This window comes from Nelusetta ayraudi, unplaced genomic scaffold, assembly GCF_046127955.1.
Source record: "Nelusetta ayraudi isolate G7.1 ecotype Tasmania unplaced genomic scaffold, CSIRO-AGI_Nayr_v1 ptg000084l, whole genome shotgun sequence".
NCBI classification, from domain to species: domain Eukaryota; kingdom Metazoa; phylum Chordata; class Actinopteri; order Tetraodontiformes; family Monacanthidae; genus Nelusetta; species Nelusetta ayraudi.
Genome location: NW_027466134.1, coordinates 5,274,236 through 5,288,927, shown reverse-complemented (window position 1 = coordinate 5,288,927; position 14,692 = coordinate 5,274,236). Strand labels below are relative to the sequence as shown.

Sequence of the window (14,692 nt, the reverse complement as noted above, 5' to 3'; positions counted from 1 at the left end):
TTATTTAAGTGTTGCTTTTTTTTCTTCTTTTTTTAATTACCCTCCTGAACTACTTTTTTTTTCTCATTTGTTTTAAAAAAATAAAGTAAGAAGTTATTGTGCAAGTGAAATATTTGCCTGTGTCATTAGCTGCGTATCCATGAAAGTTTTTCGCAAAATAAAAGCGGTATTTCTAAAATTTTGACGATTGCGTTTTGCAGGGGTTTTCACTGAATGGTGTGAAGCGCATAAATCAAATGTCGTCCCGCAAGAATTTTGAGAATTCTTGCAGAACGCAATTCTCGTAAAATCTCGCGGGACGAAATGCTTCACTAAACCCAAGGAGGATTTACAGTATCTTTCAGTTGCACTTCATTCCCAATAGGGAAATTTGTTTTGCTATTTTTCTTTAAATAAATTAAATAAAGACAAAATAATTTCTTCCATTGCCTTTTGTAGTTTAACCAAAAAAAAAAATCAAAATCGAAAATCGAGTTTTTTAGATTTTACTTTTGTACAAAACCCGCCAGTCCTATCAAACAGCAAAATTTTGCTGAGGTTTTACACCAGATTCATATCAGAGCCAAGCCGTAAGCGTGCGTGCAGTAACATCCAGTGTGAACTTTTTGGTCCAGTACGCAAAGAGACCCAATTACAAAACAAAACTTGGGATGTTTCCATCTGTCGGTTTGAGCCGGTGCACTAGTTATTAATATCGCAACCAGGGCTAATAAACTGAGCTCTCCAGCCACTGCTGCTAACTCCTCCGTCACCCGTGCCAACCCTCCACGCCGGCACAACAGCTGCTGGAAACAGCCACTGGTTCCAACGCCAGGCCGGAGCAGCCACTACCACAACAACCGGTGCCAGCCCCGGGGGAGTTACAAACCTGCCAAACGCTGCCAACTCTGACCCAGTGATACGCTATGAAATAATATTTCCGGAGGGCTGTGGTGAGAGGGTAAGCAAGGATACACTGCAATCACTGCACGGGAAAAGATAAAACACGCAAATCCCTGAGAGCAAAACGCGCTCTCGGGGAACATCGACGTGGGGACTGGATCACTCCGCTCCTTTTCAGAGAAAAGCTCACTAATTAAATGGGTTGTTTGGCTCACTATTAATTTGTCTTGAGAGAGAGAGGAGGAGAGAGGACTGGTGAAGTGGGAGAGGAGGCAGCGATACACGCTTGGGCTATGAAACAATCCACAATCCAGTGGAACCAATCGATACAGCGCTGCTGGAATTAGCAGTTATCTTCGAGTCCTTTCACTCGACCACTCAACACACCCACAAACAATTATTCATTGTTAAAAGTAAAAAAGAAAAAAAAAAAGGAAAAGGCAGTGGAACGAAAAGAAGGGACACACAACTGGTGTGTATTTGCACATTCATTTAGTAACATTACCGGGGGGAAAAAATGGATGTCAGCCCATTTTTAAGAAGCTCCTTTTATTCTTCACGTTGATTTAATTTCCAAAATAATAATTATAAAATAATAAACACACTGTTCGACACTAACGCTACATTAATTACTGACAAAATAGAGATGTGTTAACTTCATACAAAATGAAATGAAATAAAATACGAGAATCATTAAATTGAAACTGCATGGGTTAGGTTGACTGATTTGGAAGCTGTGACTCGAGCAGCTCTTTTGCTGCCTAGTGAAGAGATAAAAGAAGGTGAAGATGCTGATGCGGTAAATTAAAGGACTGTGTGTTGTGGAAGACACGAGGTGCGTTTCCATCACACCTAGAATTGCGCCAAACCTAAATATCGCGATAAAAAAAAAAACTCGACAAGCTCAACATGTAAAAACCTCTCAAACACGGCTGAAAGGTTTGTATGCTCTCACGAGGAGGTTTTTCACACGGATCCACACAGAGATATATCGCAAAAGTGTCATGGAAACACTTTTCACATTGACACATCAGCCGACGTGACGTACGGGGTCACGTGACCAGTTCACTGACCGGTGAAAATGGCGCGTTATGATTGGACGGAGGAAGAGACAGAATATTTTTTTTACATACACACAAGCATTCTTAACAGCAAAACAAACGTAAAACAAACAAAATCAAATGTAATTCTGGTAAATCCCACAGGACGCGATTTGACGAGGATTCCGGCTTGTGCGCTTCGCACCGTTCAGTGGAAAAACCTGCAAATCGCAATTGTACTTAATTTTTTGAAATATCACTTTTATTTTGCAAAAAAAAACTGTCATGAAAACGCAAATACTTTTCAGCTTCTTTCACCTTTAAGCCAAGAAATTTCACAATTTCCTTTCAGTGACTGCTCACTTGGGGTGAACGATTATGGAAAATAATCTAATTGGGATTTTTTTTTTTTTTTCCCTCAATATTGCGATTGCGATTTAATTTGTTTTTTTAAATGGATTTTTTCTCCGGTATATTTCCACAAACAAACAAACAATTTTATGTATTATAATAAACGTGTCAGATTTATTATACACAAATCGTTCTTTTTTTGTAGGCTAGGCTAATGTTACGATAAAAGCAAAAGAAAAGAAAATCTGGTTTTGTCCTATCGTGATATCACAAATGCGATGTATGGTTCAGCCCTACAGCTCACAGCCAACAACAGTACATTTTAGAACAGACTACTGTGAAAGCGCTGATACTGTGCTGTGGTTGTCTATTCAATTTATTGGCTTCAAATTAAAAAAAAAAAAAGAAGCAAAGTATTGCATGCAAAAATGCAGGCAAAGTTGGCCAGCTCGAGTCTAATCTGGTCTTGTTGAGTTATCTCCGTCCACCCTGCTGCTCACATGTGCTGCTGTCTGAGAGCTCCGGTTCTTCTCTGCCATCACTCATGGCCGTCCCTCTCCCCTCTCATGTCCATGTGCCTCCCACGGGGAAAGTTAACTTTTGTCACTCTCGCTACCCCCACGGGTATTAAGACTGCCCCCAGCCACGACCGGCATGCAAAGCCTCCCGGCTTAGAGCCTTGACTTCTCCTTACATCCTTGACCTCCCTGCTTGCAGGAGGGTAGTGTTCTTCAACCTATTATGGTTTCAGTACAGGTGCTGCCCAGATTTAACCATTAGGAATAATGTTGTTGGTGTTCGAAGCAAATGTGGGGAGGGTTCTGCTGGACAGGTGTGGAGTGGATGATGGAAGGGCCAGATGGGTCCTGCTAACTAATCACTTCCTCCTCCCTCAGGAGAAGGTGACGCCAGTTTGTGAGATATTAGAGGCTTGTGTCTCAGAAACGCAGATCAATTTGTCACTACAAGCAGTTCAAAATCAAATGGCAACCTTCTCGCCTCAGACGATCTGTGGTGAGAAGACGGGCACATATTTAAAATGGTAAATTTTACACATCTAAGTTTTTGATTTTGATCACTGTTTACACCACCAGTCAAAAGTTTGGACACAACTTCCCATTAAATTTGTCTTTTTTTTTTTATCTTTACAACTTTCTCCACTGCAGAAAGATACTGAAGACATCAACTATATGAGCAAGATATACAGTACTAGCCAGAACATTAGGATCTCCTGTGAAGGTTGTTGTATTTGCCCATGTGTGAACTCTTCTGAGCCAACAACCCAACACAGACTTGTTAAAAGGCTCAGGAGCCTTTTGCAGGGGTTTTGGATTCTTTGGACTCTTTGAAGCTACAAAACTGAAGCTTTTCACAGTATTCTCATTTTCTGAGTTTGTGGGTTTGTGGTTTTAATAAGCTGAAAATCTTAATCAGCAAAGTTACAACAAGGAACTGCTTGAGATGTCAATTTGCGTGGAATGGCTCAATAAAATGTGTTGCTTTCATCTTCTATGTTAAATTGCCAAAATAAAACAACTTTTACTTCATATTCAAATTTTTCAGTTAGTGCTGTACGTCATTATGCAGCAAAGAAAAACACCTTCAATAACTGTGAATATTCTTTTTATGGAAGGCGGCTATTTTGAAGAATTTCAATACAAAATGAGTTATTTGGAACCTTTATTGTTTCCTCCATAATTCCATGTGTGTTCACACGTAGTTTTGATGCCTTCAGTGAGAAACTGCAACGTCAACAGTCATGAGACATTACACTCATAGTGGGTGTCCAAATTTGTGGCTGCTGGTGTACATTTTTTAATGAACGTATTCATTGACTAATTTATTTATTTTTTGTAATTCGGTCCAGGGCCTCCATCCACACGACCCTTAAGATGTTTGAAACAAACCACAAAGTCAAATGAAAAGAATAGAACTCGTTCAGAAAGTGGTGTAGCACTGACCAGCCCCACTATGCCAAGGCCCAAACTGTGGCCACAGCAACCAGCAACCAGCGCCAAACCCCCTCCCCCCCAGTCTGAACCTGCCATCAGTCACACCTCCGGCCTCCCCATGTGTCCAGGCCCATGTCACTGCACTACATGATTAACATGCCGGGCGCTCCTCAGGCGGCGCTCGTCTTCCCACGTAAACGGCAAACTCTAAATGATTATTATGGCAACACATCAGTGTGTGCAGACATATGGAGGAGCGCTGGCGGGAGATAGAGTTACTGCCAGAGGGTCGGGGGGGGGGGGTCAGAGCCGGCTGAGAGGAATGGACAGCTACGCCAGTCTGCTCCCCAGCTGACAAAAGCGGCAGATTTACGGCGTGGCTCCTGACGGCTCGGTGACTTCTCTCCCGGCCCGCACCCGAGCGGAGTGCACACACTTTGAGTAACACAAGACTCCACTTTTACACTCGCGCCTTGACAAAAACAACGGGAGACACGCTGACAAACAGCGCCGAGGGTAACGCTTCCATTTGAAAACGTCACTTCGGCTTCGACGGGTGAATCTTATTTGGTACGTTGTCGACTTCGCCTCTGTTTGGCGAGCGCTGCTTGATTTCCGTGTCTGCACTCCGTTCTAAACACGTATTATTATGATTATTATTATTATTATTATTATTATTATTATTATTATTATTGTTATCATCATTATTATTATTATTATTATTATAGGCCGGGGGGGACAAACGCAAACATTTTGACTGGTGGACTACAGTGGCTTCTACAGTGAGCCGGGGGGGGGGGGGGTAGCGGAGCAGCAGCAGATGGATGCAGGGTTGTGGTGAGGAAACAATCTATCCTGGGATATCATGGAGAAAACATGTTGCTGTAATGTCAATGGAAAATGAAGCACAGCAAAGTTGCAATCAAATGAGTGTCTTTGAAGCCCCACCAGGGTGTTTAGCTCTTAGAACCATCTAGAACCATCCAGAACCACCCCTGGACCACCAGGGTGTTTAGCTCTTAGAACCACCCAGAACCATCTAAAACCACGTGTTTATCTCTTAGAACCACCCAGAACCATCCAGAACCACGCCTGGACCACCAGGGTGTTTAGCTCTTAGAACCTCCTAGAACCACCCAGAACCACGCCTGGACCACCAGGGTGTTTAGCTCTTTATTGAAATGACTCTGGAAACACGACTTCATAATGAATATAATGGCCAAAATTGCTTTGTTTTATAATTTAAAAAAAAACAAAAACCAGCAGGTCCTTTAATCACCGTTCTTCATGAAACAAAATGCATTCGTCCCTTTGTCAGATAACAAATGCCTCCTGTCAGGCCATCATCTGCCAAGAGAAGGCGACTGTGGCTCAGGAGGTGTGGCGGGTTGTCCAGTAACCCAAAGGTTGGTGGTTCAAAACCCACTCCGTCCACTGTGAATGTGGTGTGAATGGATGATGGGCTCAATGTAAAGCGCCGTATTAAAACCAATCCATTATTATTAAGTCACATGACCTTTATGAATCACATGCCTGTAATTTAGGACAACGCAACTCAAATCCCCTCTGACACACCTTTGACCAATCAGAGCTTCTCCTTCAGTGAGTTCTCAAATAATGAGGAGGCTCCGCCTATTAGGTTTCTGATTTATTCCGACAGCCCACATGGCACATGGCCTCTAATCAGGACACCCGGCCGCAACACGTTTGCCTCCTTAACGGGGAGCCAGTGGCTGTCATCTCAGGCTACAGTGTCTGGGCGCACAACACATTTCAACACTTGATGGTCATTGGACTCACTCACTGGGCAAAGACACACCCACCCAGGGTGGCAGAGAGACAGAGAGAGAGAAAATGTTAACTAATTAAAAAATATTTCTAACAAAACTTATTATTTACCACTAATACCAACTTTCTTGTCTGCCCTCAATGCAATCTAAAATGTAACATTGTATCAAAAGATGTACCTTTAATAAGTTTGCAAGGCTGCAAAAAAAAAAAAAAGAGGTTCTGGGCTCCAAACAGACCTTGACGGACTGGATCAGCGTCACCATGGTTCCCCATTTAGTCAGTGAGTTTCACTTCATATCATCTAAATACCACTTTTTGGTTTTTTTTAGAAAAAGAAAAAAGAATCTAAATTCATGTATATGTATGTATATAGTCTCTTTTTGAAGGTAAATAAGCTTCATAGCTGTGGCAACGCAATCATTTGTTTTTTGTTAAATACAAAAAAAAAATAAAAAATACTCATTGTTTGTTTGCTTTGGCCCACACACATCTGTTTGTGCGCGAGACAAATGGTGGCGGATATAAAAAGAACGAGAAAGAAAGAAAATCTGCAAATCAGCAGAAAGGCAGCAGGGACAGACAGACAGAGAGGCAGACAGACAGTCAGGCAGACAGACACCTGTTGGACACAGAGAGCCTGAGAAAGTGGCCAGGAATGAGCAGCACGGCCCTGTGTGACTGTGTCGTAAGGGCAAGTGTGTGTGTGTGTGTGTGTGTGTGTGTGTGTGTGTGTGTGTGTGTGTGTGTGTGTGTTTGTGATGACGATACTGTGACAGCGCTCAGGAATGGCATTCAAAGAACGGTATGAGGAAAAGCAACTGATGGGACAATCACACACACACACACACACACACACACACACACACACACACACACACACACACACACACACACACACACACACACGCACGCACCATCTAAATAAAATCATTTGGCCGATAGAAAAGTTCTGAGAAACGGCAACACACACACACACACACACACACACACACACACACACACACACACACACACACACACACACACACACACATTGAAACCACGTTAGCTCAGTGACGGCGTCTGTTTAGATTGAGCACATCTGTTTCCTTTGCTTCTGTCCCAGCTCGTTGTTATTGATGCAACTGATACAGAACCGGCTCCACGTTTGCAGAGGGAGAGAACATTGCTGAAGTTGCGATGTGACGTCATCGACGCGCCAACATCATTGTGACTGCCCTTCGCCTTTTTCACCGCCGCAAAATTTCACACAAAAGAGGGGAAAAAATAAACAGCTGCGTTTTTGCTCCGGTGAAATTCGCTGCCGGTGTGCAAGAAGTCTTCACAGAGGAAGATTATTTTTCACACTGCTGCATTTGCACAATGTTTACAGCCGTTCACAACGCCCTTTTTTTTTTTTGCTTGTTATTTTAATTTTTTTTTTTGCATGCTTCTATTTTATTTGCACTATGTAGAGTCTTGAATGGAGCACGAACAGACAAAGTGCTCTGATTCTGATGATGACAACTGCACTTTATGGAAAATTTAAGAAATGTGGCTTTTATTTTGCCAAAAACTGTCATGGAAACACAGCCGGTGATGCATTGGCGTCGCGTCGCACATCTTCAGAGCATAGTTAGCGGTTAGCATTTAAGCACATACGTAGGTGTCGCTGCGTGGCCATGACATTTCATGGAGCAACCCCAGCAAACACTTCAAACCACACGGGCACCAACACAAAGCAGTCGTCACCTCTGCGCAGAAACAGATTGCGTACTCGTGATTCCATTTGCTCGAAGCAACGTGCGGAAAATTCATTCGGCTGATCTCCATTTACAAAACAGAGCATTATGATGCAGCGGTGCCCTGCGAGCGCAGCGCCCCCCGCCACCCAGCACCCCACCCCCACCCCACGGCATGCGTCCGCACGGTCCCGGAAAAAAAGTAGAGAGGAAAGTGAAATGTCGGCGAGGGCGCGGCCCCCCCGGAGCAGAGGAGCTGCTATGATTTATGAGTGAAATAAATGGGATCACTGCGGGCAATGGTAACAACAGCCCGGGGGGCGGGGCCTCCTGTTGTAATGACTCGCTGGTGGAGGGGAGGAAGGCGGAGGGTGTTGGTAAGCTGACGCCGGGCCGGGAGGGCAAAGGTGGCGGGCGAGCTACCACCAGGGAGAGAGGGAGAGAGAGGGAGAGAGAGGGAGAGAGAGAGCGAGAGCGAGAGCGAGAGAGAGAGAGAGGGAGAGAGAGAGGGAGAGAGAGAGAGAGAGCGAGCGAGAGAGAGGGAGAGAGAGATGGCAGTCTTTTGCAAAATAAAGTCAAATTTCTAAAATTTTGACAAATTCTTATCAAATCTCGTAAAATCAACCCGAAATCTTGCGGAAATTTTGTTTTTTTCTTTTGTTTTTGTGAGGGGAAATAACTGACACCTAAATCTACTGAGAGTGACTCAGTCAAAAGAGAAAGTGATTTCCAAAGAGGAAAAAGTGAGCGTCAACTCACCGGGCGTTAAAAAGTCACGGCGGGAGGATGAGCAGCCGTAGCGAGCAGGGAGAGAGGGAGGGAAGGAGGGAGGGATGAGGTGGAGGGATGGAGGGATGGAGGGATGAGGCGGAGGGATGGAGGGATGAGGACGGAGGGATGGAGACCCTCCAGGAGGCGGCCCAGGCGCACGGTGCTGCAACTCAGCACTCTCTCCCTCTCTGCCTTCAGGACCGTTTCTGACGTCTATCTGCTTTATTAGATTATTTGGGCAGCACGGGCCGTCTCCTGGCACGCACGCACGCACGCACGCACGCACACACACACACACACACACACACACACACACACACACACACACACACACACACACACACACACACACACACACACACACACACACACGTGCACATAGGCACGCACGTTCTCTCAATTCTTTATCGCCGCCACCGCCGCCGCTGCAAAAAAAAAAGCGTCTTTCCGGGAGTTTATGCCCTCTTTAAATTAAAGCACAGATAAGTGCGTGGGGGCGGGAGAAGCATCAGGCTCGGGGGGGCTTGCAGGGTGGTCGGGGGGGGGGGGGCGTAGCTGACCATCCGGCGAGGAAATTAAGACGCATTGTGTTTGCGAGGGGTATTATCACGCGTGTGCAAGTGGTCATAAGGTTGCCTTCTAACGGGCTCCTCTATAGGGACTCGGCTTCCCGTCATTAGTAATTCAATTTGCTCTTTATTAGCGCCTCTTATCGCAGACGCAGACGGCCCTCGCTCGCTCGCTCACTCCCTCGCTCTCCCTCTCGCTCTCCAACAACTTCTTCCCCCTCTGTGCGTCGTGGGTGTCCGGTGTTTGATGAGCGAGGCCGGTGGTGTCCAGTGTCAGAGGGGCCTTCAGGACACTGTGTTTGGCGTGACACCTGACAGGTGCTGATAAAGAGTGAGTAACGGAGGAGGAGGTGGTGGTGGTGGTGTTTTTCTGATTGGAGTTCTCTGGAATCAGTGCAAGAGTGATGCTGGCAGGGCCAGCGGCGTGAATAAAGCCTAATGTTAATAGTGATGGCTTCTCTAATGTCTTCTGACTCCATTGAGTGCAGCAGATTACACCATGATGGGCGTGAGTAGCGCCCGGGTACTTGCAGCATGACTGCAGGGGGGTGTGGGGTGGGGGGATGGGTGGGGGGGAGACAGTAAAAACAATGATTGCTTTCCATCAGGTTGGGCCTATATGCTACAGTTCGTTAAAACAATCCAATTTGCAAAAGGATAATTATGCATTAGCTCCTTTTTTTTATCTACTGGGAGGGGGGGGTGCCCAGGCTTGATAGCAGCGCCACTGGCTGCCTGCAGCCCTGCAAATTACTGCCTATCTGCACTTGTTTGCCATCATGGCTGAATTGGGCAATCAATTAGCTCCCCCCCTCCCCTTCCCCTTCCCCTCCCCCCCCTCCTCCCCTCTCCACCTCGCCTGGCTTCCCCCGGGGAGAGTCTTCCTGGCAGCGGCACAATGAGGTGTGAGCTGCTGCCCTCTGCTGCACGTCGCCGGTAGCACAGTCACGAGGCCGGAGAGCTCTTTGATCCGAGGCAGCTTGTGGGCAAAGCGCCGCCGTCGAGCGCCATCGCCACGAGTCTGACCCCTGTTTTACACCAGAAGCGTCTGCAGAGCGTCAGCAGAGCGTCCGCGTCGACGCAGTGAAACGCGGCCACTAAAGTCAATGAGCAGGTTTACACCAGGCGCAGAGCGGCCGCGTTTCAGAAGCGTCCCAGAAGCAGTAAAGCGCGAGCCGCTGGAAAAGAACGCCAGAATTTATTCTTTGACGCTTGCCGCGTCCCTCCTGCGTCAATCGCAGCAGGTGGGATCGTTCAGACAGGAAGTCAATGGTGTAAAAACACGGTGGATCCGGTTGATTTTCATCATAACACACAATGTACTGGATTTTGTATTTATATGTGCTGTACTTTACTGTGAAACATCAACGTGACGCATCGGCTTCAACGCTGTTCAGGTCAGCCGTCAAACAAAAACAGATTTCACTTTGAATCTCAAACTATGATGAACAAAATGCATCTATACTTTAAATACCTGCATTTTGTATGATGCCAGCAGTTCGGTTTATTATTATTTTTCGTTTTTACACACATCGATACTTCGAGACACTGTTGGGACAGTGTCTCGAAGTATCGATGTTTTGTTTCATTGTTGTTTTCTTTAAAAACACACGAAAACTACCTGGGTTGTCGCGCGATCTTGCAATCCTCGCGTGAACCGATCGAGCCGCTTCGCGAGACGCTCTGCTCGTAAAACGCGTCCTGTGTGGGAGGCTGCTGGAGCGTGAGCAGAGCATCAACGCGGTCACTCGGCTGACGCTCTGCAGACGCTTCTGGTGTAAAACAGGGGTGAGTGACCGTGGCTGTGTCTCAGTTCAGGTTCTGCATCCTTCCAAGGCTGCATTTGAAAGGAAGTTGAGTCATAGCACTGCGCAAAGGCTCCTCCCAATTCCCAAAAGTCAGAAGGACGCTCCAAATGCCCCCTACTGTTAGCACCAAGGCTGCACCGCTACTATCCTTCACCTCCTTCTGTATCCCACGATGCTCTGCGTGCTGCTGCAAAGCATCCTGGGATCCTGGGAAGTCGGCTGAAATTAGCGCCATCTACTGGCAAAGACACCACGTATATATTAAAGTATTGAAATTTCACATCAAATATTCAGTTTTTAACGTAGGATTTTTACTGATTTGAACATTCAACGCCATTGTTAGATGGCGAACGAATGGTTTGCTTGATGCTATGAAAATGCACTTCCGGGGTTGGCCAGCAGGAGGGAACGGCGGTGATGCAACCAGGAAATACGCCAAAGGCTAGACCGTCCCGTGTGGTTATCGGGGAGGCGGGGTTGGGTCGGTCCTTCTGGGCCGGGTCCTTGGAAGGACGCATCCTTCAGACAGAGGACGCTTCCTTCAGACAGAGGACGCTTCCTTCCAAGGATGCAGACCCTGAACTGAGACACAGCCCATGTTGACAGACTGACAGTGCTATGATTGAGCTCTGTGTTGTTACCCAGGTGTCTGTGTGACACTGTGTTATAGTCCAATGCAGTGTGGATGCAGTTAACACTGCATATCACTCCATGACGACCAAAGAAAGGAAGGAAATCAAAGAAAAGCCTTTCAAGAAGAAGGATGAGTCCAAACCTTTGACTGGCAGTGTGTGTTTGTAGAAAATGAAAGGACGCACATGATGACCACTACAGACTCACGTGTCTTTGGGAGGGCCGTGTTGAGCCGCCTCAGCTTGTGTCGACCGAACGCCACCAGTTCCCTGGAGGGCGTCCTCCTCAGCGGCGAGGTGTGAGCTCGGCTTCGCTGTGGAAGCTTCGCTGCTGAGGGGCTGCAGCCGCTGTGGGCGGAGAACAAGACGCAACTTTTTGACTGAAAAGTGCCATGTAAATCCATAAAGTTAAAGTTAATGAGGCTCAGGGATGATTTGAAAAGTCATCATCATCATCATCATCATCATCATCATCATCTTCTTCTATACCCGCTTATTCCTATTCAGGGTAACGGGGGTCTGCTAGAGCCTATCCCAGCTGTCTTAGGGCGAAGGCAGGGTGACACCCTGGACAAGTCGCCAGTTGATTTGGAAAAGTGTACATTAAAAATATTGAAGGCGTTAATATTTCGTGATTACAGGGATACATGGTTGATTAATGAATAATGATAATTGGGAAGAATAATTTAAAGCAAATATTGTTTAGTTGTGGGGGTTTTTTTTTTAGTTCTTTTATAGTCCTTGTATTTCAAATATTCCGAGAGATATTATGTGTATACACAGGTACTACCCGTAAAAATTACAATATCAAGTAAAAGTTGTTTTATTTTGGCAATTTAACATAAAAGATGAAAGCAACACATTTCATTGAGCCATTCCACACAAATTGACATCTCAAGCAGTTCCTTGTTGTAACTTTGCTGATGAAGATTTTCAGCTTATTAAAACCACAAACCCACAAACTCAGAAAATTATTATAACATTTGAGGGTTTTTTTTTAAGCTGCAAGACCTGATCAGCAAAATGCAAAGAAGTAAAAACTTGAAATATACTGATTTGCATATTATTCCTTTAGTCCTATAACATGTCAAACTCACCTTTTAAGTTTAATTGCAGAAATACAACAACCTTTTCAGGATATTCTAATGTTCTGGGAAGTACCTTTTTATATATATATACATATATATATAAAAATATGTATATATGTATATATATATATATATATATATATATATATATATATACATATATATATATATACATATATATATATATATGTATATATATATATATATATATATGTGTGTATATATGTGAGAGTACATATTGTGCAAATTTGTTGGTAAGGGTTTTTGTTTGTTTGTTTTTACAAGCTGATTGCAAAGAATTGACAATAACCGACCCCATAAAAATGAGAAACAAAGGAAGAGCGGAATCAAAGCTTGCTGGTGTGGGTTGGTGAGACTCCTGCACTCACCTGCTGGCGGACCTGCGGATGATTTTCATCTTGCTGCGTAGCTTGAACGCCCCGGGGGAGGAGGAGGAGGAGGAGGAGTAAGAGGAGGGCAGGTGTGAGGTTCTCTGGGCTGAAGATGAGGAAGCAGCAAGGCCTCCTCGGAGCCAGACGCTGGATCTCCGTCGGGACGCTGCGGCGCCCTCTGCTGCCAGCGTGGCGCTCTGACACGCAGCCTTCCAGCGGTACCGGCTGCTGACAGAGGGTGGCGTTCTGGAGGCCGCTCTGGCTTTTCTGAGGGGCTCGGCCTTGACCGCTGGAGGAGTCGCGGGTTTAGGCGACGCCCATTTGCGGGAGCTTCTGGCCTGAGCTCCGGCGGAGGAGGAGACCCACCTGTACTTGGAGGTCTTTGGGGCGGCGGCGCCGGGGCTTCGCCTGCGGAGGGACTTCCTGCCAGGGGTTTTCTTGCCCACCGCGGCCACGGGGACGCTTCCACCGCTGGCCTGGGCTGACGATGTCGACGCAGTCGCGGCTTTGACTGGCGAAGGCGACAGACGGCTCGCTTGTTTCTCCCCCGCTCCTCCCACATCCGGCCTCTTCTTCACCCAGGTGAACTGGGACTTCCTTAAAAAAGCTGCGCCAACGTGGTCGCGGCTGCTGCGACATGCGGGTTTGCAGGGGGGCGGCTTCGATGATTTGGCCACCGGAGCGGCGGGCGGTGTTGCAACGCTGGCTGACGTTGATGGATTGACAGCTTTTTCAGTCTCGCCGGCGGTTTTACTGATGAGCAAAGCTTTGGCCTGCAGCTGCTGGGAGCTCATTGACGTAGGAGCTGCTCCAGGAACCTTCTTCTGTTTCTCTTTCTCCCCAGGGGAACGTTTTTGAGTCCCTCTGAGAAGCACTTGGTGTTGAGAACTTGCGGCCGATGAAACAATCGCTCCTTTTTGATGTGCATGTTCCATTAGAGCCGTGTCTGTTTTAGATTTAGCCAAAGCGTCTGTGTTCCGTCTCCCGGTGTTCACCTCCCTGACGCTTGCAACACTCTTTGCCTCCTCCTTCCTCCCAACGTCCCCGGACACAGCCGAACAAGCGGAGGTCGAGACGACGGACGGAGGTCTAACCGAGGGCTGGGGGTTCTTATTTTTCAGCGAGTAGGTTTTCCTCCAACTGGCGCAGCTCTGAGGAGCATCCGGTCCCATCCTGGAGGAGGCTGGATGGACTGAAGAGGAGCCGTGAGCTCTCGTCGACGTGGACGCCTCAACCATCCTCTGCTGAACTCTTCCAGTGGGAGCGTCACCATGGATGCTCTTATGATTATCAATGAGATCTTTAAAAAAAAAAAAAAAAGAAGAAGAAGAAGAAGAAAAGAAGGGGGAACAATAGAGAATGAGTTAGAATATTACTTGCAAATGTAAAATAAAAACAAAAACATAGTGGAGTGCAGTACAGTTACAGCTGTGTTTTACAGTTGTAAACAACAAGATAGTGTTTCTCAAAACAATTTGTAGATTTAATATATACATACATTAGCAGACAAGCTATTTTAATTTCATCCGCTGTTCTCAGCAGCTGTCTTGGCGTCGATGTTTTCTGACACGCGCGACTCGCTCCTTTATAACCGCTATCTATATCCGCTACTTGTTGGGACTCGAGCCTTGTTCGTACATGTAATCATGACTCACAGTAACGTGACATAACATGGTAGTTACCCGGGTTACCATT

At 46.2% G+C, this 14,692-nt stretch overlaps 1 protein-coding gene across 1 annotated transcript in view; it reads right to left on the bottom strand.

The window, feature by feature from the left end:
• The window catches only part of zc3h3 (zinc finger CCCH-type containing 3), a 48,835-nt gene that overhangs the window by 33,763 nt on the left and 380 nt on the right, over positions 1-14,692 (bottom strand). Inside the window, exons 2-3 of the mRNA XM_076045693.1 lie at positions 12,995-14,297; positions 11,726-11,865 (exon numbers count right to left, since the gene is read on the bottom strand). Of these exons, the coding sequence (XP_075901808.1) occupies positions 11,726-11,865; positions 12,995-14,297 (1,443 nt within the window). The remainder of the gene's footprint in view (positions 1-11,725; positions 11,866-12,994; positions 14,298-14,692) is intronic.